The 24,273-nt window shown below is 38.1% G+C and overlaps 1 protein-coding gene across 1 annotated transcript; it reads right to left on the reverse strand.

Annotated features, from left to right (window-relative positions):
* CTH (cystathionine gamma-lyase) lies at nucleotides 1-23,966 on the reverse strand. The gene is made up of 12 exons (XM_025871910.2): nucleotides 23,638-23,966; nucleotides 20,159-20,240; nucleotides 18,097-18,192; nucleotides 16,221-16,330; nucleotides 14,058-14,189; nucleotides 10,428-10,485; nucleotides 9,889-9,966; nucleotides 8,191-8,343; nucleotides 6,548-6,669; nucleotides 5,282-5,334; nucleotides 1,239-1,377; nucleotides 1-582 (listed from the first exon to the last, which is right to left on the reverse strand). The coding sequence occupies exons 1-12, from the start codon at nucleotides 23,803-23,805 to the stop codon at nucleotides 556-558; spliced, it is 1,218 nt and encodes a 405-aa protein (XP_025727695.1). The 5' UTR covers nucleotides 23,806-23,966; the 3' UTR covers nucleotides 1-555.
* Between the last annotated feature and the right edge of the window lie 307 nt (nucleotides 23,967-24,273).

Raw genomic sequence — 24,273 nt, forward strand, 5'->3', positions numbered from 1 at the left:
TCACAAATAATTAGATTTATTTATTTATTTTTTTAACTAGTAAGTACAACCTTATATCAGCAGAATTTCACAGTAGGCTTTTCAAGTATTTGATTTTTGGTTTATGATAATTATGTGTAAACCACTGCTTTGAGTGCTGTTTTCAACAATATGCAAAAATCACACTTGATTTAAGAACATTCATTTAATAATTTAAATTCTTCAGAAAAACATTAAAAAATGAATTATCATTCTATTGTAAACATAATCAATATAAATCTTAAGCTATGAAAAAAGATCACAATCCCAAAAAGCAGCACAAATCCCACCTCCTTCAGAGGCAAATGGATACCAAACTTAATAAAAAGATATTAACAGAATTGACCTGTCAATTACAATAAGGGAAAGAGGAAACTGTTTTTAATAAGGATGATCCCTGGAAGGTTACAGGTCTGAAAGGTAATGAGGTGCCTTAAAATTTTCACTTGAAAATTCTGCAAAGGCTCATTAATGGTCCATTCAATTACGAAGAGTTGATCTTCTCGGGAAGCGACTTCTACTAGCAGTTCTGGAATGCTAGTTACAATCTGCACTTGGAGGGTGCTGTATTAAAGGTGCACAAGAAAAATATGTTATTAAAACTGCAGGCAATGACTTCACTTCTTCCAAGTACTCTTTTCTGAATACGACCATTTTTTAAATCTGCATTTCAGCTGAGTTCCTTGCACATTTATATAGCCTATCTATTATAGGAAGAGAAGAGGAAACCTTCAGAATTCAGTGAGGCCACTCTAAAAAAGTAACCACCAGGGCGCCTGGATGGCTCAGTTGGCTGAGTAATTTTTTTTTTTTTTAAGATTTTATTTATTTATTTGTTAGAGAGAGAGAGGGAACACAAGCAGGGGGAGTGGGAGACGGAGAAGCAGGCTCCCACCGAGCAGGGAGTCTGATGCGGGACTCGATCCCAGGACCCTGGGACCATGACCTGAGCTGAAGGCAGACGCTTAACCGACTGAGCCACCCAGTCGTCCCAAGTGTCTGACTTTTGATCTCAGCTCAGGTCATGATCTCAGGGTCATAGGATCAAGCCCCAAGTCAGGCTCTGCGCTTGGCAGGGAGTCTGCTTGAGATTCTCTCTCTCCATCTCCCTCTGCCCCTTCCCTCTGCATTCTCTAATAAATAAATAAATCTTTAAAAAAAATGAAAGAGTGACCACCATCCCCAAGATTAAGCCCACAAACACACCAAAATAAACTTACTGCTGCCTTCAAAGCTTGATCTAGATCTTCAAGTAGGTCTTTTTTATCCTCTAAGCCCACAGAGAGTCGAATCAGTGTGTCACTTATTCCAAGGACATCTCGGTCACTCTTAGGTACTGATGCATGGGTCATGATTGCCCTAAAAGAAAGAATGAGCAAATTTTTGATAACTATATTGTATCTGTCTCATAAATTGCAATTATTTTCAGTTTTTTTCTATTCTAAATATCAAATTCTTCATATGCCTATAATTTTTCACAGGCAAAAAATTAAGGAATTATGAAAATTACCTTTTCTGATCATTATTATAAGTGAAAACTAATAAGATCTTTTATCCTTTCTATACCATCAATATACTTAATCTAAACACTGAAGGTGCCAATCAAGCACTCCCAGGGAGGAGAGAAAAAGATAACCTCTAGCTGTGGATGTTAACACCTGCCTGAATGAAGCTTTGGCCAGCAGTCGTATACTCCATGACCAACCAGCTGGACTTATAAAAAGCCTGTTGGACCAAGAGCCAGCCAGAATTTATTCCCTCCTGATCAATGGATTAATCCAGAATGGCACCTTGTGAGGCAGATCAGGGAAAGACAACCCAGGAACAACACCAGTGACAACCAGTGAGCATTAGGAATTCCAGCACATAACCCATGAATGTAGAGGCCTGGAAGGATTTTCAAAACTAGCTGGCAACTCATCATCATTAATATGATAGAAAGGTAAAGCACCTACTGTGGGTCGGGCACTATAGTAAGAATTGGGAAACCAAGAAAAATGAGGTATTTTTCTCGGCCCTACATAATGAAGCAGAAGCCAAAGTCTATGACAATTCACAGAACAGAATAGTCTACAGTACATGCCAAACAAGAATGGACAGCAAGGACTGCCAGAGTCGAGAGGAGGCAGAAAACTGTATGGGCTGAGGCTGAGGCACCATGGAGGAGAGGCTTGTAGTCTCACTGAGCCCTACATACATACACTGCTACCAACACTCATCCTTTCTGGGCACACTACCCGCAAAATCAATGCCTAAGTTGCTCTGTCCTATCTCACTTCAGAACCATGGAGAGAAAATCTCAGATGTGGTCAACATTTTATGAGTATCTTCTTTTATCACGCTACTGAAGTGGTACATGCCAAAACCTCCTTAAAATGTTCTGCCTCGGGTACCCTATGACCCAGCAATTGCACTCCTGGGTATTTACCCCAAGGTCACAGATGTAGTGAAAAGAAGGGCCATATGCACCCCAATGTTCATAGCAGCAATGTCCACAATAGCCAAACTGTGGAAAGAACTGAGATGCCCTTCAACAGACGAATGGATAAAGAAGATGTGGTCCATATATACAATGGAATATTACTCAGCCATCAGAAAGGATGAATACCCAACTTTTACATCAACATGGATGGGCCTGGAGGAGATTATGCTAAGTGAAATAAGTCAAGCAGAGAAAGTCAATTATCATATGGTTTCACTTACTTGTGGAACATAAGGAATAGCACGGAGGACATTAGGAGAAGGAAGGGAAAAATGAAGGGGGGAAATCGGAGGGAGAGATGAACCATGAAAGACTATGGACTCTGAGAAACAAACTGAGGGTTTTGGGGGGGCTGGGGGAGCCCGGTGATGGGTATTAAGGAGGGCACATACTGCATGGAGCACTGGGTGTTACACGAAAACAATGAATCATGGATCACTACATCAAAAACTAATGATGTATTGTATGATGACTAACAAAGCATAATAATAATAATAAAAAAAAAAATGTTCTGCATTGGGTGCCTGGGTGGCTCAGTCAGTTGGGTGTCTGCCTTCAGCTCAGGTCATGGTCCCGAAATCCCGGGATGGAGCCCTGCATTGGGCTCCCTGCTCAGTGGGGAGCCTGCTTCTCCCACCCTCTCTGCCCCTCACCCTGCTCGAGTCTGCTTCTCTGCCCCTTACCCACTTGTGCTCTCTCTCAAATAAATAAATAAAATCTTTTAAAAATATATAAGATAAAATAAAAAATGTTCTGCCTTTTCAGGCTTTTAATTCCTCAAAAGAGAGTATACACATAAAATTAGGAATTTAGTCCTCTGAGACCAACAGACCTGTGCGTGAATCAGCCCCTTCACACACTGGCTGTGTGGGCTTGTAGAAGTTACCTGTCCTCACAATCAATTTCTTTATCTAAAATCATAATAATAGCTATCACTTATTATAGGCCTACCATGAGGCAGGTACTCTACTAGGTCATTTGTGTGCATTAATTCATTTTCTTTTAAATGAATAGAAGTTGGATATAAGTCCTATCCCAAAAGTTTATCACAGTCATTAATGGAAGGAACATATATAAAGCATTTGCAAGTACCTGGAGTGTATTAGATGCCTAATAAAACATAATAGTTCCTAATAATAATTAACATTTATTGGGCCCTTAGTATGAATCAAGGCTTAGGGATATTTTTCCCCCATGTTCTCATAACAACCCTGAGAGCTGAGTACAGTGTTATCCACATTTTACAACCAAAGAAACAGACTGAGAGAACATAAGTAACTTTTCTGAGGTTGCAGAGTTAATATGCATCGTCAGGCTGGAAGACCAATCCAGCACACATTGGCTCTGCTCCCTCCCTCCCCTATTGCAATTCTGTATTCATTCGTTGCAGCAGTTGGGAGTCACAGAATGAGGCAAGAACAGACAAGCCCTGACCTAAATTCACTCGTCCGCTGGCAGGCATCGGGGTGATGGCCTAGCTGGTTGGTACATCTGAGGACCAAGCAACTTTAAACCAAATCCCTGAAGAAATCAGGAGGTGTCGATTCTTAAGAGAGCCTTAAAGTAATACACATTTTATGACTATGAAAAATAACCCAATTTCATATGCTGAGTGTGCCCTCTTGTGCATCCAGACTTACTAGCAGGCATCTTCTTGAAAGACTCACAAAAACCTATTTGTGTTATCTTAATTATTTGAGTAATTCTTTGGGTATCATACATTTTTTTCTTTACTTTATGTGAAACTGCCTGACTCTTCCAAGCTGCAAATTACCATGGAGAGGACAGCAAATGTGTCTAAATTGTGGTAATCCCTGACACCCCTTAACATAGTGCCTCCAGAACAGAGTTATTCCAGAAATGTGTATGAAAACTAAAACACAGCAACATGCCAGGTGCATTTAGTACTCTTGAAAATTATTAGATAATGATGTTCATTACCAGTGCAATATTTACAATACATGAGCAGAGTAACATCCAATAAAATCAGGCTACAGCTCTGGAATGCTTGGTGGGACAAGTAATCAATAAATGATAATTGTTATTTTAATTACTAATCCCATTTTATGGATGAAAAAACTGAAGCTCGGAGGTGAGTAACTGGTGGAGTAGGTCTCAAATCCAAATCCCGGCTGCTTTTGCCTCCTCTCATTGTTTCTATGCAAAGCCTCAAGAGTGAAGCTGCTAACAGATTCCTATGTGACATCTGAGTAATGAGCAAAACTTTCTGAATCTTTGTTTCCTTATCTATAAAATTAGCTGTTGGATCCCTGATCTCAGGCTGCATGTTCTAATATCCTCTGGTGTTTTGATACAATTAGATGAACTGATTGGATCAGGAATACCAAGGTAGATTTTGGGTTTATCTTGCAGATAACATGAAGCCATTCGAGGTTCATCCATAGAACAGAAAATAAATGGATTCGGTAGCATCTCCGACCATCAAGGGCATGGAAGTATTTCATCCGTTTCTAAGAAGCCTTGAAATCAGCCCGTCTCCTAAAAGCCTCCAACCCCCCTTCCAGGGCAGAGTGGGATAGAACAAGTAGCCCTAGGTTAGAGGTCAGAAGTCCTAAACTACAACTCTGCTGGAATCGCCTTCAGGCAGAACGGAAGGAAGAAAAATTGGGGAGTACACATACAGCTGAGATTTTTATCCGGGTCCCCATTCTACTGGGTCCATTCTGATTAAATAGCTCGATGCTATTCTTACTGTCAAATGTCTTGAATCACTCCTGATTTTACCAGTTAAAACACTGAGAAAAACAGAAATATACTCACGGAAGCTCAGCAAGACTTTCATATCCTCCCAAGCTCTCAGCCAGAGTAAATAACTATGGCAAAGAAAACATTCATTCAGATCTTTCACTAACGTAAAAATACAAAAATACAAAACTAAATGTTTTTAACAAAATGGCCCTGGACACAGGGTGAGAAATGGTGGTGATTATGAAAAAAAGTACAATTTGGGCAAGAAACCCAGAGAAAAAATGAAAATAAAATCCATAACACTGATGGCACCGATTAGACATATGAGGTGCCAACTTTTAACACATTACAAGTTGAGGAAGGTGAGTCTCTCCTATCTTCCTGATTTGGCCCTCTACTTAAGTAATACTTAACTAACAGGAGCCCTAAAACGTCAGAATTATTACATTTGAGACCTAGCTCTGTGGTTACCTTTTAAATAAAAATCTCTAAAGTCTACCAAGTTATACACACTTACTTGTTAAAATCAATCACTTACTAAATTAATACATACACACTTACTTGTTAAAATCTATCACTTACTAAATTAATACATCCATTTAACTCCCTCCTGAAGTAGGAAAAAAACAAAAAAAAAAACACCATTTTTGTTAGTGTTACAGTGTCATAATTTTACAAATATTTTAAAATTACTCTTACAACGGTATTTAATTAAATATACACTACCTTTCTGCTTTTAGTACAACTTTTAGATACCAGTGGACGCTGACTAATCTGGCAGCAGCCGATGCATTAGACCTCAGTATTTAAAACTCAGTCTGTTGCATGAGCTCTGCAAGCCCAGTGTATGGAGTTACAGAGGCCTCTCTCCTGGGGGCCCTGAGAGCCTCCTGGCAGCGTGAAACATCAGACAAAGGCCTCCCTTTCTTCACCCCAGGCAGATGCAGCCTGGGAGGCACAGGTTTGGAAAGCCATTCCTAGGCTGGATTTCAGGGCAGCCTTTGTGCCGTGCACTAGCCACACATTACTTGGAAGTTTCACATAATATTTCATTTGGAAGAGGGGTTCGATTTTCAATAAATCTAAAAACCAATGCATCAGGACATTCCGTCTCTCTCAAACTGATGGCCGAGTCCAGAGAGTTCAGTAAACAAACATATTCAGATGTCTGCTACTGCACACCAAAGTCATTTTCCAACCCAAAGCATTTCATGATAAAGAGGTCTGTGGGTGTGACCTGCAGGTCCAAAGACGTGAATCTGAGTTGGGTGGAAAGGAGAGATCATGAACTGCTGGAATCTGCCTCGACGATTTAAAAAACCTCGTTTGAAAGTTTACCTTGAGGTTCTTGAGAAACATCTGAGCATGCTGAAGAGTGCCCTTCATATAGAAGGTGATCATCCCCGGGCAACCTGTGCACTGACGCTTCGCCAGCTCATGCTGAGGATGAGAGGGCAGCCCTGTGATCATGAGGCACAATAAAAGTCTTATTTTGGAGTCAAACATTTCAGAACGAAAGAATTCACTGTTTGCCTAAAGCAAACTGCAAATAAGCCTAATAATGATGAGATTTACACCACATCCATATCTGACGACGTGTTCTGGCCTCTAGTTTCATTCTGACCTATCTCTTCTACCGTCTCCACGCTCAAGCTACATCAACTTTCCTTACACTAGCAGTACTGCACTTTTTTTCATTTCAGGACCTGTGTACAAGCTGTCCCTTTAACCCGGAACATCCTCCCGGCTGACTGCCCCAGCCCCTCTGTTAATTACGTCATTCTATAATTTCTTGTTTAATATCTGTCTTATCCACCAGACTAGCTCTATGGGGAGAAATCCATTTCTTTTGTTAATAATTGGATCCTAGGTCCTAGTTCAAAGCTTGCTCCATCGTGGGCAATTAATAAACATTTGCTGAATGAATTGGAATGCCTGTCCATGCCCTTCTAACAAATGCTTCCCATTCTTCAAGACACAGGTCAAAACTCTTCTCCCTCCCTCCATTCAAAATACATACCAGTCAACAGCTCTTTACCTAGGGGGCATACAGGGCATTTAATCTCATATGTAGTTCTGTCTTGGCTTATCTAAATTCCCTGAGGACAGGAATCAAGCTTAATTCTCCTGTCCACCAAGACCACTAAAACCTCAAAACGTTCAAAGTAACTACTTAAGACCACACCACAATTTAAAAGACTGGCAAAATAAATTCAAAGAGTAATGTATAAGTCTGCTAACTCCACATGAGTTGGCAGACGTGAAAAAATTTGAAAAGGAAGTAAGAGAGCTTCAGGGGAATTTTGCTGTGTAAGTAGCAAGTCTCAATTTGATGAGTATCAAGGCCCAACCTAAATCAGATAAAAGAGCTAATGCAGAATGGCAGACTGAAAAGACTATAAGCCAATCAACTGGAAAGTACAATGTTGCAATCCTGGAACAGGTAAATACAAGCCTTCAAACTCAAGACCATGGCAGGAACATCTAATGCATAAAATCAATTTCCTAACATCCCAAGCAACCACTAGATTATGGGCAACACAAGGACACAGACCATTGTCTATCTTCGCCACCAAACCCCCCACAGAGTCTGACATACAGCAGTGTCCAATAATACATAAACAACACAAAAATACATGAAAGCAGCTACCTTACAACAGGTGTCATACACAGGATACTTAGGATAACCCATAAAATCCTAGTGTAAGCATATGTTCTTAGAAATCCTATCAACATTGGGGCACCCAGGTGGCTCAGGCGGTTGAGCTTCTAACTCCTGATTTCGGCTCAGGAGTGATCTCAGGGTTGTGAGATAGAGCTCTGCATTGGCTCTGGGCTCAGCAAGGAGTCTGCTGGATATTCTCTCTCTCCTCTCCCTTTGCCCCTCCCCCCAACTTGCACACGCTCTCTCTCAAATAAAGAAGTAAATCTTAAAAAAAAAAAAAAAAAGAAAGAAAAGAAAAGAAATCATATCAACATACCAGGATAAATAACCTTTTCTACCCAAGGATTAGATTCCAGAAACTGGGCAACTGCCATTCCATTTTCGAAATGCTTCTCCATTCGGACCTGCAGAGTCTTCAGACCTCGATTGCAGAGGTAACAGTCAACAGGGGATGGAACTGCTCCAAGAGCTGCAAAATGAACATATGCTGGGTTAGTATGAAAGGGGGGGAGAGACCCAGAAGATTCTCTCACTCTCTGTTTCATTATAGTGACTCTGAGAAACGAGCTACAGAGGCCAATGTTTGAGTTTTAGGGGAGAAATTAATATATCAAATCAGAAGCATAAGAATGAAGCCTAAAGTACGCTCAAAGAGTGGGCTTTAAAATGAGAGGGGAAATGAAGATCCTGCAAACTAAACATGAACACAATATGAACATTTCAAACATGAACATAGTCTTTTCTATGATTTCCATTCAATGACATACTGCACATAGTTGAAGCTTGTATTTCTTTGAACACGTAGAAAAAACAGCATTAAGCTCCTATTGTTACTGAAAGTTCTACCAACATTCTATTTAGCTTTTGTCTAAAGCAGCCTAGGAGTTATTATGCCTCCAAGGTGTGTACCTCACCTCAACGTTTTATAAATAAAAGGAATTTATCAAGCAGTAAGTTTTGGTTTTCCTCCTTGGTGCCTCTTTTTTTTTTTTTTTTTTTTTTACTTTAATGCTTATTTCCTTTATTTATTTTTTTACTTATTTTATTTTTTTCAAGATTTTATTTATTTATTTGACAGAGAGAGAGAGACAGCAAGAGAGAGAACATAAGCAAGGGGAATGGGAGAGGGAGAAGCAGGCCTCCTGCCGAGCAGGGAGCCCAAAGCGGGGCTCGATCCCAGGACCCTGAGATCATGACCCAGAGGCAGTCGCTTAACTGACTGAGCCAACCAGGCGCCCCTTCCTTTATTTATTTTATTACTAATTATGTTTGTATTTTATCTGTCAAATCACAATGGTTAAACTAAGCACCTTCAAATAAATCCTTACCCATACTTGAGATAACTAAACTATCTAAACAGGAAATGGTGTTTAGACATCTGTTGAAAAATATAAGTTTATATATTTAGTGCTATTTAAAGTGAACCACCATTCCAGATATAAAAGGTGGAGTATAAGAAAGCCATTATTCCAAATGTTTTTTCTAAAGAAAAAAATCTAGTCAGTCTGAAAACTAAAAATTCACTTGGGCTTTACCCAATTATGGTCAAATTCAACATGGATTTGAAAAATAACAAAATTCATCCCTTAAGTCATGTTGTAAAGCCCTGTTATGTCCCAACTATATTTTTATATCCTAATTTTTCTACTTTCCTTTAAAAACCAGAATCTTGGGCGCCTGGGTGGCTCAGTTGGTTAAGCGACTGCCTTCGGCTCAGGTCATGATCCTGGAGTCCCAGGATCGAGTCCCACATCAGGCTCCCTGCTCAGCAGGGAGTCTGCTTCTCCCTCTGACCCTCTTCCCTCTCGTGCTCTCTATCTCCCATTCTCTCTCTCTCAAATAAATAAACAAAATCTTTAAAAAAAAAAAAAAAAACAGAATCTTTCTCCTCCATTCCTCATTTCTTCCTAATTTAGTGGAATGCTATTACTTCACAGTGTTTAGTGGAACTACAAATACCAAATGTAGTCCCTCTGAAAGAATAAGGAGAATTCTTGGACTTTTTAATACTTACAGTTTTGTAAGAAACGGAGCCTATTATGGAGGCTCTCAGAATTAAGAGACACTAAGCCCATTACAACATCACTGTGGCCTAAAACAAAATAAAAACCCTTAGGTTAAAAACAATGTATGTTTATTCTTCATTCTAAAATTTCTACAATGTAACTTTCACTTGAAAAAAACTCTCTGGGAAAAAGCCCTATAAGTTTAAATAAACTGTATTCAATTTGATAGTACCACATATATATACCTATACCTATAACAATGAAATAAAAATCATATAAAAATTGAATGTTTCTTTTTAAGCTGTCAGTAGAATAAAACTATAACCTTTTTTAGTAAATTTTAATCCTGTTCATAGTCATATGAGCATAGTTTTATCTGCTATAAATGAAATCCCATATTTAACCAAAGTATAAATTCTTTACTTTCTACATGAGTCACAGAGAAAACCTGAATAATAGAAGAAAAAGGATCAAAATACCAAGCCCTGTGGTATTTTCATCTATCCATGGAAAGGAACACTCAAAGTGTAGACTATGTATGTCTTACCATTCATATATTTCGTTGCCGAATACATACAAATATCAGCTCCCAGAGCCAAAGGCCGCTGAAAGAAACAAAAGATTTTCATTTTAAATGGTAATTCACTTGAAAATATGCTTCATTACATGCCTATTTGCTATTATAAATTTCATTCCTATTCTAACTTTTCAAAAATACATGCATCTTAAAATTTTCCAGGATTTCTGATGGTATCTTTCCCCTCCCCCACCCAAATAAAAATACAAAGCACTGGACCCAGTATTCAATCCAAAAGCACAAATTTTCTGGAAATAGCAGGTAAAATCAAGCCAACAGGTCTCCTGAACTTGTTTCTTTAGAGGATTTGCTGGCTGGTCCTAAGTGTACTTACTAAATTTTACAATGCAGAGATGCTGGCATTTTATGACTCAGTAAACACATAAAGTAGTAGACATAAATATTTAGCAATTATTATGTCAAGTGAGTACATAACATGCTTAGATTTTTGATCATTAAAACCTGATAATGTATGCTGTGATTATTTGCTTGATGTGCCATCATCTTGACTCTTAATTGCTTTTTTTTTCATAATTACTCTTTTATTATACTAGTTTTATCAAGAGTAAAGTCACTTTAGAAAGAATTTCTTTGGATTGTTTTCCCTCATCCAATTTTCCTGCAAATCAATCCTTTAGTCTTAAAACGTCTTTGTTTATAGTGAGAATTAAAGTTATAATCAACTATTCACTAAAAAATATATTATCAACATCTTTCTATTTACATTTTCTTTCTTTCTTTTTTTTTTTTTTAAAGTAAGCTCTATGCCCACCACAGGGCTTGAAATCACATCCCTGAGATCAAGAGTCACATGCTCTACTGACCCCCAGCCAGGAACCTATTTACATTTTCTTTAAAAGAAAGTACGTGTGTGTGTGTGTGTGTGTGTGTGTATGTGTGTGTCTTTTCACCTCACCAGTTGTTTAGTCTTTGGAAGGTGTTACGTATAAAGGGGCTATAGGACTTTTCATTTGGGGTGCTTCAAAAATAGGATGTTTTAAGTCAGGTATTACTCAAAGCACTCTCTACATAGGTGTTTGTGCATCTCCAAAGTGATGGAGTCAAACTAGATGATGGTCTCTTCCAATGCTAACATTCTGTAAACTCTGTGGTCAAAAGAAAAGGAAAAATGAAAATAACTAACATCTGTTGATATCATCATGTGCTGAGAACCATGTTAAATTCTTTACATATCCCAGGGAAGCACTATACAAAATATTTTACCTAACTCAATAGAGTACTTTAAGATTCTCATTGTACAGATGAAGAAGAGGGATGAAGAAAAACAAAACAGTGGTGCCTGAGTGGCTCAGTCAGTGCTTGACTCTTGATTTCCGCTCAGGTCATGATCTCAGGGTGGTGAGATCAAGCTCCATGCCAGGCTCTGCACTGGGCATGGAGCCTGCTTAAGATTCTCTCCCTCTCCCTCTGTGCCCCCTCCCCCAGCTTGCCCTCTCTGAGAGAAAGAAAGAAAAAGAAAGAAAGAAACAAACAAAGAAACAAAGAAGCAAAGAAACAAAGAAAGAAACAAAGAAACAAAGAAACAAAGAAAGAAGGAAGGAAGGAAGGAAGGAAGGAAGGAAGGAGGGAAAGAAGAAAATAAAATAAAATTGAAACAGATCATCCAGATTAAAAAGCTGGTAGAAGTAGCACTCACATCTAAATTATGTAAATCTAGAGGTTCCACTCTCAAACTCTGAAACTTTACAGTGGTATGTCCATTTTGCCTTTTGTGACATTTAAAGAAGATCCAGAAGACAAAAGGCAGGGAAGAAAGAGAATGTATCCAGTTTTCATGAGGGTAAAATAATGAGAGGACCTTTTCAGAAGATCTACTGTATGGAACTAATACATGTGGCCACTTAGGGACAACATGATTCTGATTAACTCAGCTGGAATGAATCCAGATTGAAAGGAAGCAAACTGCAGCCCCTGTTACACAGAAATGTGATGTGGGCTTCAGAAAGGTAGAAAAACTGGACCTATTTTAGTGACAGTAACAGGGGGAAAAAAAGGGCCAGGCCTGATGAGTAATCTGGGCAGGCCCAAGCTAAAACAATGCATGCAGTCTCTTTGGGAATATACAAGACTCACTGTGACTCAGCTAGAGCAACCCTATGCTGTGTAAACTGGCCTTTAGTGCAAGTGGTATATGGGATAAGGAGTTGGGATAATGAACCCAAGAGTGAAAATTACCTGGGACAAACAGATGATGCCAGGAGATTTTTCACTTGGAAATAGACTGCTTTAGTGGATATAAGAAGCAGCCAAAGATATATCGTGAGCCAAAGGTAGGTGGCCCATGAAGCTGTCCAAATGCAACGTAGCCAGGAAATGTATTTGAGGAAAACGAAATAAAACCTGGTAGTGTCTTCTCAATAAAATGGAAGAAGGTGAAGAACAGATTTATACAAACTAAGGCAGCAGCTTGTGCCAATTCCAGGGACCCAAAACAAAAGGCGGAGAAATATAAACAACTGAGCTATCAACATCTGCCTAATTCAAGAGTAGCAGAAAATGAGCTGGGTTTTCAGGAACTCTGCAGGATAAAGGTAAAGTACAGGAAGTGTAATAAGAAGGATCATAAAGTACAAGCAGGAAGGAAAAAGCGAGGAGAAGGTAAGCTCCTAACAAGGAAAGGAAACAGACTGGGCTACTCGGAGAAAAGAGGGAGAGAACATGTGGGGGAAGGGCAGACAGCTAATCAATTATAGAGCAATCCTTAGATGATCTACCAAAAGGAACAAAATAGAAAGAAGCATCTGGAAAAAAGTAAGAGAAAAAAGAAAAGGAATGGAGGATGAATGGGAGGTTTTGAGGTGGGAAGAGATGTATGTAGAGGAGTAGGTAGGAAAATAGATAGTTTAAAAGGAGCACTATAAAGGACTTGGCCCTTATAGCTGCAATGTGAAACAGGGAGTAGAAATTCCTAATACAAACAAGGTAAAGCTAGAGAGCTGGGCACAGTCCACGGGGCCCTGAGGGACGAGAAACTAGAAAGGAGGAAAGTGGAGAAATAATAAGTATGACATACATGGAGATATCATGCAGTATAGCTTTTGTTTTCCTTTAATTTGGAAGGTTAGCCAGGTTTAATTATATATTTTAATAATTTAGTAACATATATTAATATATTTTAAAATAAATATATATGCATTAAATATATAACGTATATGCATTAAATATATAACATATATGTTTTTGTCACACCATATATATAAAAAAAAACATAACTGATTTATAACCAGCACATAAACATTAAAGTCCCTACTATTCATAAAGCTACTATTTATAAAGCACTGACAGATAAAATCACATAATAAGGCCAGCTCTTCAGAGTTTACACATCCTGAGAGAACTTAAAAACTCTAATTAAGACAATATTTAAAACACACAAAGTCCCATAATGGATATGAACCTAGGGTTGGTCGAAAAGATATTAGCTAATGGTAGAAAAGGCCCAATTTTAATTCTTTGTCTAATCAACTATGATTAGATTCCATGAGTTTGATAATGATTTTAATGTAAACAAGTCTTTCCTTTCCTAGTTACAGGTATCTGTAGTCTACTAATCATGCCAAAAAAATTATTTTCACTTACCTGGAAATAGGCTGACATAAAAGTGTTATCCACGACCAAAATGATGTCGCCATGTTTATGGACAGTATGTGCACAGGCTTCAATGTCAATCATCTTCAAGCTAGGGTTTGTGGGGGTTTCAATCCAAACAAGCTAAAACATTCAATAGATGACAATAGTTTATAAAAAATATACTGCACCAATATATATCTCATATATTGTAACCATCTGGCAGACTACACTGAAGAATGTGGGTGATGAAGTTGCAAGGGTTGAATCTGAATCCTAGCCCCCATTAATTTCTGAGAGGTCATAGTTAAGTAACTTACCGTCCATATTCCTCAAATTTTACATCTGTACAATAGGGTTGGTAATATTTCATACAATTGTTATAAAGATCAAATGAGATAATGTTATGTATAAGAAGAAAAGTGCTCAATTATTGTAATTACATTCCATTACAAAGAGGATGGATTTCAAAGACATAATTCAGTGTCTAGGAATTTTGTTCTCAAAGGTAAATAACATAGAACATTAAGATCACAGACTAGAATTTTCATTACAGAGAATTATCCCTACAATGCCAAGCATATGCTAAATATTAACTTTAAAAATGTCAGATGCATGAGAAACTATAAGTACCCAGAACTTGAAGAGTATGGGTTTTAAAGTGCAGGAGAGAAGTTATACACAACAGAAAACCTGGTCACGGCTCATTTAAGGAGACAGTATCATATCCCAAAACCTAGCACAAATCAGGCACAAAGTAGATGCTTGACAGTGACTGAGAAGACCAAAGAAAAGAAGAAATTTCTGTTTGTTAAACAAGATGCCACTGTACTGAATGACGTTACCTATAGCTTTCTTTTTAAAAGGGTTAATGATTCTTTACTAATATATAAATGAGCAAGATATCTAGTTTAATATTCTTCCTACTCCAGACTCTTACTAGAAAAGATAAGGTAATTAAAATAATGCAAATTCTACAAGAAATGATTATTTTAAGAATCTGTAAAAAATCATTTCTGGTAAGAATCTATTATTCATATTCATAATAAAAAGTAATTAAAATAAAAATAATAAATACAAAGTTGATTTTGCAGGGACTTAAAAAATCTACTTCCTATGATGAGGCAGATATTTCAGGGGGAAAAAAAATGTATTAATTCAAGTCAGTAAAGAGCCACTACATAAAGTTCTGTTGACAAGAATTAACATACTCACAATTTGCTTTCCTCCCTTAGAAAGACTCAGACCAGCTATTTTAATAAGTATCTTTTCTCCTAAGCAAGATAAAAAACAAGTTCCTTTGAAAACAAACCTTAATCACTCAAAGCTCACCCCTGTGTTAATCTTCAAAGTAATTATTTGTGTGAGAAAAGGTTTTCATTTTTTAGCATTCCCTGCAACATAATCTTGAGTACAATTCAAACCTTTTAATCATTAGCAAAAAGCTGGAAAAGGCTGACTTATAAAAGACATTGGTCCTTCTTTTACCCATGCAGAATTTAAATGAGGCCCAAGAAAGAATATCACATATGCCATTCACTCAGGCACAAAACACCTTCCGGTGGCATGCAAGCTTCCCAGGATGGAGGCTAAAGATTGCTTGTGGCCCATTCTCTACTTGTAACTATTATTTTGTTGAAGTATCGCTTAGAATTCTTAAAAAGCCAGTATGCTTAGGGTCTGGGGTCTTGGCAAGCTTCCTTTCCTGCAACCCAATCTCCATGATGACCTCTGTTAGCATTACCAGTTTGGTAATGCAGTACATAATTGTATGCTTTTGCTAACAAATTTTTTTCAGTTATCATGTGTTGGGTACTGCACTGAGCATTTCATATGCCTTATCTCATCTAATTTACACAACCCCACCTTTCTATAAAGCAGATGCAATTATCCCCATTTCCAGATGAAGAAATTGAGACTTTGGTTAAATGATTTGCCCATGATAATACACCAACTATGACACAGAATTAGAACTTGGATCCTGCTGTGGAATTCACGTACCTAACCATTATGCAAGAATATTCTGGAGAAGCCAGACCTATATTAAACTTGTTGATGGTTTCCAATGACTTCTAATAAAATTTGTTATTCAAATTTAAATTATGTCTTCTAGTAAACAAAATGATAAAAACAAAACAGCACACAGAAAACAGACAAAACTGAAAACTGAGTTACCTTGGTTTCTGGTGTAATGGCTGCCTCTAGCAATTTGGTTTTGGAACAATCAACAAAAGAAATCTTTAATCCAAATTCAGTTGCCACCTGCCTGAAGTACCTGTTTGTACCTGAGGCAGAAAAGAATCAGACAAAATGGAGAGGACACTGTACTGAGAAATGTTCACTCTTTATTGGTGTAAATACTTTAAAAATATAAGCAAGTGTCAATCACCAATAAAAGTACAACTAACAGCAAATGTACTTTGGTTAAACCATTTGGATATCTTGTATAGTAAAGAATATAAGGCTTGGATTTTAAACTAAAAGTTAAAGAGTCAAATAAAACACACTTGATAGCCACACTAAATGACATGAAGCAGAAATGTTTCTGAAAACATACAATTTCTACTCTTCAAACAGTAAGTGGCATGCTCCCTGAAACATCAATATATGTTTTAACAATTTCTTCCTAGTACTCAAATTTAAAATAAATGAACCAATGTTCAAAATAAATTTTTAGTCTGATTATACTTTGGCAATAGAAAAAAGCTGGTTATTATTCTTTGTACTCTCTCAATCTTTTTGTTATGCGGTTCTAAAGCTTTAATAGATAAATGAGGAATATAAATTAAAAAACTACAGTTTTATGGTGAAAAAGATAAATCATTCAACTTAGAATAATTTCTCTTATGAACACTGTTCTGGATTTGATTTTTACATAGGCAAATTTCAAGGAAAAATTGCTCTTATTGATAGCCAACCGAAAAAAAAAAAAAACAGAAAAGAAAAAGGAAAAATACTCTATGATCAAAGATATACTGAACTTTTGATGCTGTATAGACTGACCCTAGATAATAGAAGATTGAAAAAGAATGTAAAGAATTGTAAAAATCAATAGCAATTTTCAAGATTTTGTACCTATGTGTGCCATGAGGTCTTTATAATGCACTATAAAAGTAACTAAAAGTGTGCTATTTCCATTCAACAAACTATCATAGGAAAGAATGATAAATACAATACACTCTGCAAATTTCTAAGAGGGTTAATATGATTACTGAAAGTCTCTTACATCAAGGAACTTACACTTAACTTTTTGTTAATAGGAGATAGATAAAATGATAATATTCTAGAAATCACATTTTAATTATTTGGAAGCATTTGGAATACATATATATACATATATTTACAAAATCTTTTGCTATTGTTTTGATCATAAAAATCAGTCTTGCTTAAAGATAAGGACAACCTGTCTTCTTTACCTTCCCACTCACCACTTTAAATAACTTGCATTTAAACTGTTTAGAATGGAAGTTCTTAAATTTGGATCCATGATGGACTTCAAGGAGTGAGACCCCTTTACCCTAAAATTAAAATGATAAACACTGGGTATAGTCTTAAGCACACTTTTCCACCTTTGGGGGGAAGGGGTCCATATTTTCAACAGATGTTCCAAAGGTTCCCTAAAACCCAAAGCGTATAAATATGTGGGGGAGATAGAGGGATGGGTAGAGGCAAGCTTTTTGAGCATGACCTGGGTTATAGTTCGTCTTCACTGCAGGCAAAAATTTTAAGTAACATTAGAACACTCTCTCTTTAAACGCTATCTTCTCTGAGTAGAATAGATCTGAAAGTTGATCAGGTCCAACATCCTCATTCCAGCAGTTTAAATAAAATTATTATTACACAATCTCTCTTACAAGCAGTTCCAGAGCATAGACCCTAAATGTTTATGCTCTTCCTTTACCAAGTCTGGGTCAACACGGAGGTGTCCATCACACCTTTAAAAGATAATAAATGATCAATAATCCTGGTAACATTGTTAATGTAATTCAGGACCCACTTTACTGTCTTTAAAATATCAGCTGACACAACATGCATGAGAGAGGCCACCTACCTCCATACACATCATCCATACAAATAATTTGGTCTCCTGCTTTTAAGAGATGGGTAATAGTCACAGTGGCAGCTAAACCTGAAGCAAAGGCCAAACCTAAAATAAAAGCCAAGTTAGGGTAAGCCAAAAAAGTCAAACGTCTGGGTTGAAAAACACCTACAATATTTCCTTGCATTACTTTATGTTCTTCTCTCTGCTCATATAAGGACAGCCACCACTACAGAGTCACAAGAAGTCCCCTGATGAAAAAACAATTGTTGGGATGCCTGGGTGGCTCAGTTGGTTAAGCACCTGCCTTCGACTCAGGTCATGATCCCAGGGTCCTGGGATCGAGTTCCGCATCAGGCTCCCTGCTCAGCAGGAAGCCTGCTTCTCCCTCTGCCTGACGCTCTCCCTGCTTGTGCTGTCTCTTTCACTCTGACAAATAAATAAAATCTTAAAAAAAAAAAAAAAGAAAATACAATTGCCAATTCCCCCTTTTTGTTTCAAAATTAAAATATCTTTAAGAGAAAAAATATACAATTCTGCTTTGGTGGTAACATTTCCCTGAAACACTTCAAAGAAATAATTCTTCACAAAATTCTGAGATCAAAGGCCAATTGTCAATTAAATTACAGTTTAAAACGACAAGGTCTAAAAACAATTTCAAACCTGAGGAACAGAGCTAAGATATGATTCACTCATTAACTATATGGATATTCAATTGAGCAAATAGTTTAACAAAACTCCAAATCAGACCTGAGATGTGTCTGGCAAATTTGAAAAATATTGTTTTTAAAAAATTTTAAGTGTGGAATCTCCTTTAAATAAATACGATCCCGAAATCTCATGTAGAACAAAAATAATGAAAACAATTAAAAAAAAAAACCTGACATTGTGTACATTAAACACTATAAGAGAAAATATCCTGACAAAATATCAATGCATCACCTTGATGATAAAAATCACCTGTGACTGGTAGACGGGATAATTCAATTAACTTGAAAAATGTAATTCTTATAAAATCTTCTCAGAAAAGTTTAGGTTAGAATTACAGTTCTCTACTCAGCACATCTGTAGTCCAATGGTGAATTCATATAGAAGGCTAAACTTTATTTTTAAAGATTTTATCTATTTACTTGAGAGAGAGAGAGCATGAGAAGGGGGAGGGTCAGAAGGAGAAGCAGACTCCCCACTGAGCAAGGAGCCTCATGCAGGACTCTATCCCAGGACCCTGGGATCATGACCTGAGCTGAAGGCAGATGCTTAATGACTGAGCCACCCAGGTGCCCCTAGAAGGCTAAACTTTAAACCCAGTTAAAAACAACTGTATTTTCTGGAGCCCACTTGAAAAAAATGTCTGCCATATGAATACTCAGCCTTTACCCTCCTGCAGGAAATAATGTTCCCTGTACAGTACTAAATTACAGAAGTTTAGTGTTCAGAAAGAACTCCCCTATCCAAAACAAAAGACAAAACTCCCCAAACCCCCAAAAACCCACATTAACATTTCTAACCCCGGCACTCTTGCTATGAGAAAACTCATAAGACTTATTTTCTCTTCACTATTCTATCCTCATTCAGTATCATTCATATAAAAAATACAAAGACGATTTAATAGTAATCCACTCCCTTCATGAGAAAAGATTCAAGGAGTTAATCCCTAATCTCTGAGAGCATATTATCAAGAGCACCAGGTAAATGTTCCCTGGTGTTGTTTTTAAGCATTATCAGGTGAATGAACAAGAGTATCAGAAAGCTTGTATTCTCAGAGCTAGTGTTATAAAACTCAGTTAATATTTATCCATTTATACTGACACCTTCAGATGAAAAGTGCATTCACATAAATACTAACTGGCAAATTCTGCCATTTTGCTTCTATTTTTATCTAATAATTACACATATGCATATTATGCCATCTATGGGACCTTGGACAAAAAATTCAATGTCTTAGTAAAATAAAAGTTTTGAACTAGCTAATCCTTACTCCTTTCCAATTCTAAATTCTGTGCCTCTATGATTTTGTCTATACATGTAAGAATGGGTTTTACACTTCACAAACTTTGAAATGGAAATCACTTACTGTACTTGGCCCCATCCAGTGCTGCCACTGCTTTTTCCAAGCAATTCCTGGTGGGGTTTCCGGAACGGCTATATTCAAAACCCTGAAGAACAGAAGAGTTTATCCTAAGAGATTTGAGTTTATTTATCAGAGTCCTAACATAGACACCTCCACAACTAGAGGTTCATCCCATGATGATGATTTTTTATTATTCAGTTATGACATGTCTTGCCATTAAATAGAAGCTTAACATGTCTGCCTTCCCAGGATCCTGGGATCGAGTCCCAGGCTCCTTGTTCAGCGGGGAGCCTGCTTCTCCCTCTCCCTCTGCCCCTTGCCCCTGCTTGTGCTCTCTCTTTGTACCCGCTCTCTCTCAAATAGATAACATCTTTAAAATAAATAACTAAATAGGAGCTTAACAATATTGTGACTACAGTGGTGTGAAAGGTTCTGAAGTCCACCAAACTGGATTAGAATTCTATAGCTGTCCCTTATGAGCTGTATGCCAAATAGCTAAGTTACTTAACCTTTCCTAAAGTTGATCTCAGTACCTATAAAATGAGAATAAAATGCAAAAAACTAATTTGCAAAACTGTTGTGGTGATAAAATTATACAGTGTATATAAGTTCTCTCTACATGGTGCCTGGTACATGCTAACTACTACAGAAACGGTTGTTTTTATTATTAGCATTATTATGATGTTCAACTCACCTTTATCCATTCACCTGGGGACATCAGGAAAAGGGAATCACCAGAGCCTACAGTGTAAACTTACTTCTAACCTATATTTCATTTCCTAAGAAATAAGTGATACAAGTCCTGTTTAGCATCCTATAGAAAACTATGAACAGATCCTACAAATGCTCAAAGTTCAGATCTTGGCTCTACAAAAGTAACAAAAAACAGACAGTAATTCTTGGCAAAGTGGCTACACACAATTTCTTAAAATTTGCTCTTTTTACCTTTACCATACTAGGAGTATTCATTCATTTTATTTAATACTCATGGGCAGCTTTTAGGAAAGTGAAGCCAAAGGTTATAGAGAACATCAGAACCAGTATTCAAACCTAGGATTTAAACCTTGACTGAAAATGCTGTAATTTTCTTTTTTTTTTAAAGATTTTATTTATTTATTTGAGAGAGAGAATGAGATAGAAAGCATGAGAGGGGAGAGGGCCAGAGGGAGAAGCCGACTCCCTGCCAAGCAGGGAGCTCGACACGGGATTCGATCCCGGGACTCCAGGATCATGACCCAAGCCGAAGGCAGTCACTTAACCAACTGAGCCACCCAGGCGCCCCTGAAAATGCTGTAATTTTCTCTCCATGCCTCATATAGCACATAACAAAACACAACAACCACTTTTCATACATTGTTTCTGATTTAGGAGCTCCTAGTATTAGTAATATATATATTACCAAAATATGTATATTTTAAGTTTGGTTGCTTTGTTTCCTTGTTTTTGACAAACTGAGTAGACATAGTTTATAGGGTTTTAGGATATCTTCATCCCTCCCTCACCATCACCTCCTTGATGTGACCTGTATGCCCCAGACAGAAAAAAATCTGTTTGGATACATGTGGCTACTGCCACAGAGACGTACACATGTCTCCATAATTATTCACTGCAGAGATTTAACTCTGGGGTGGGGGCGAGGCATATTTCACGGGCAAACTCCCACCCTCTCACCCATTCAGTGGCTTTCCAAATGGAATAGGAGAAATTGATGCTTCTCTTCAGCTCCTCAGATTCTCTTTAGTGTTCTTCACTGAGCTCTTAAAGGTACTAAGAGGTGTCTGGTATTTGTAGATTTTATCACCCTGGTTGGCTCTCTGAAAATATTTAATTACTAATATCTGGTTAAATGGTTAACTTTTATACCAACAGCTAAAGCTTGGACAGTCACACGTTCACAAAACCCTACACCAGCAACAGACTACAAGCTTGGAAAACAGATTGTGTACATGTTTTGATTCCAAAATACAGTAGCTAGAAGCATCCTAAACCAGTGGTAAAAATGCCCTTTAGAACTGTACCTCACAGGTTTTTTGGGGGGGCGTGGTCAGGGGATGTTAGCCCGGTGATGGAGCACTGGGTTTATACACAAACAATGAATCACGGAACACTACATCAAAAACTAATGATGTAAGGTACGGTGACTAACATAACATAATAACAAAATTTTTTTTAATTAAAAAAAAAAAGAACTGTACCTCACAAAACAAAGGGCTATGTTTAAAAGAATTTCCCTAGACTTATATAACAACACACTAAAGAGGTTTTTGAAGTCAATCAAAGCTTCAGACCTACAAAGTTTATTGAACTGATTTCCTTAAAAGCTCAGCAACTTTGAAATCCTCCAAGATCCCATCAGTGTGTTACCAAAAGGGATTAACAAAGATTGCTCTATCAAAAACTTGCAATTATCTAACTCTAGGTCAGTTCCTTTTGTATAAAAAGTAATACCTGTCCTGCCCTCTGAGGGGTTGTTGTGAGGATCAAATGGAAAAAGTGTCAATGTGAACGCTGTGAAATACCAAACTACTAAGCAATTATAATGTACCGTAAAGCTTAACATATGTATCAACAATTTATGTGGTAGGTACTAGTGAACCCCATTTACCCAGGATTAACCTGAGGCTGGAATAGGTTAAGCAACTTGCTCAAGGTCACCCAGATCAGAGGAGGTAGTGTCAGAATTCAAACCTAGCCCCTGTGACTAGGTGATCTGTGCTCTTAATCACTAAGCCACACTGTTTAAATGATGCAATGGGTTAGATTATTACTAGTATTATTGGAGTATAGCAGAGTGTAGCCTAATGCCTAAGAGCAGGGTTCTAGAGCAGGGTTAGAATCCCAGCTACACCACTTATTAGCCGTGTGGCCTTAGGCTAGTTACTTAATATTCCTAAATCTGTTTTGTTTTGTTTTGTTTTTCATAAGAAAAATGAGAATCTAGTCCAGACTAGGGTTGTTGTGAGGATCCCAGACCATACCTGTAATACATCTGACATTATACCTGTAAGTCTGTATCTAGCCCATAGCAAGTAAATCACTTTTAATAACAACAGTACAGCCACTGGGCATGATCTTGATTCTAGGTGAGTTATCAGACCCTGAGGGTTTGTGCAGGTTTTTTTCAGTTGACTCTCTACATGTCTTTATAATTTTTGCTGCTAAAGGTAATTCAACAAAGTTATGACCCTCAGTTTTGAACTGCAAATTTGCCAAAATTACATGAATTTCAGTTCAAATCTATATGGCAAGTTGGACAAACTGTTCCTTCCAGTCCTGCTTATCAAAAGAAATGTGATCACTGGACCAGCGAATACAAAGATTTAGTACAAGGAAGATTACGAGTGTAGTAAACAACCATTTGGGTGCTTCCTGATGTATAAACCATCTAAAAATTACCTGCATGCCTTTTTATATGTAAGCTATCTCTCTTTACCCGCCCAACCCAGCCCCACCCCCCGCCTGCCCAGCCAGCCCCAGCTCACCGAGTGCTGGCCGGGAGCCTCTTGCTTGAACGTGGTGGACAGTGAGATGGGGGGCACTACAGCCTGGGAGGTCCATTGCTCCGGTTCCTGGCCCACATGGATGGCCTGCGTGGCGAAATGTTGGAAGCGAGGCTGGAAACCATACGGGGAGGCGTCTTTTTCCTGCATGCTGAGCTGCGAAGGAGGGAAAGAGAAAAAAAGCAAGGAAGATAAAACCAGAAAACTGGTGCGACAGGGCCTGAGACACAAGAATCAGGAGAACCGGAGCTAAAGACAAGGCGGGCTGATGACGGGGAGCGGACAAAAGCCGGACTCCAGGACTCAGTGGCTCAGACTTTAGTAGCCGGCGGTGTGCTGTGCATTCACCGCGGGCGGAACCAGCGAGACCCAATGAGCGAAGGCCCCGACGCGACCCCCGTTCCTCATTGGCCGAAACCGGAGGCGTTGCCTGCAGCGTCCCTGGGACCGCCCTTCCCGGTGCAGAAAGTGGAGCGGAGCCGGAGTCTGTGTGTCCACGTGGTGTTGCTCCCTACCGACGAAATTCCTGAGTCGGGGCCTGGGGGAGGCTGCCATGCTGGCTCCAGTGAGCCGCCCGGGCATCTGTGTGACCTCAGGCCGGAGGTTCGCCTGAGACAT

This window comes from Callorhinus ursinus, unplaced genomic scaffold (genome assembly GCF_003265705.2).
Source record: "Callorhinus ursinus isolate GAN/ISIS: 27379988/994484 unplaced genomic scaffold, GSC_fseal_2.0 scaffold9, whole genome shotgun sequence".
Taxonomy (NCBI): Eukaryota; Metazoa; Chordata; class Mammalia; order Carnivora; family Otariidae; genus Callorhinus; species Callorhinus ursinus.

Coding starts and splice junctions, on each gene's coding strand:
- CTH (XM_025871910.2), bottom strand. CDS start 23,805: ATGCAGGAAAAAGACGCCTCCCCGTATGGTTTCCAGCCTCGCTTCCAA. Junction 20,241..23,637: donor AGGCTCCCGGCCAGCACTCG/GTGAGCTGGGGC, acceptor TCTGTTCTTCAG/GGTTTTGAATATAGCCGTTC. Junction 10,486..14,057: donor TTATGTCAGCCTATTTCCAG/GTAAGTGAAAAT, acceptor TGTTTCTTTCAG/CGGCCTTTGGCTCTGGGAGC.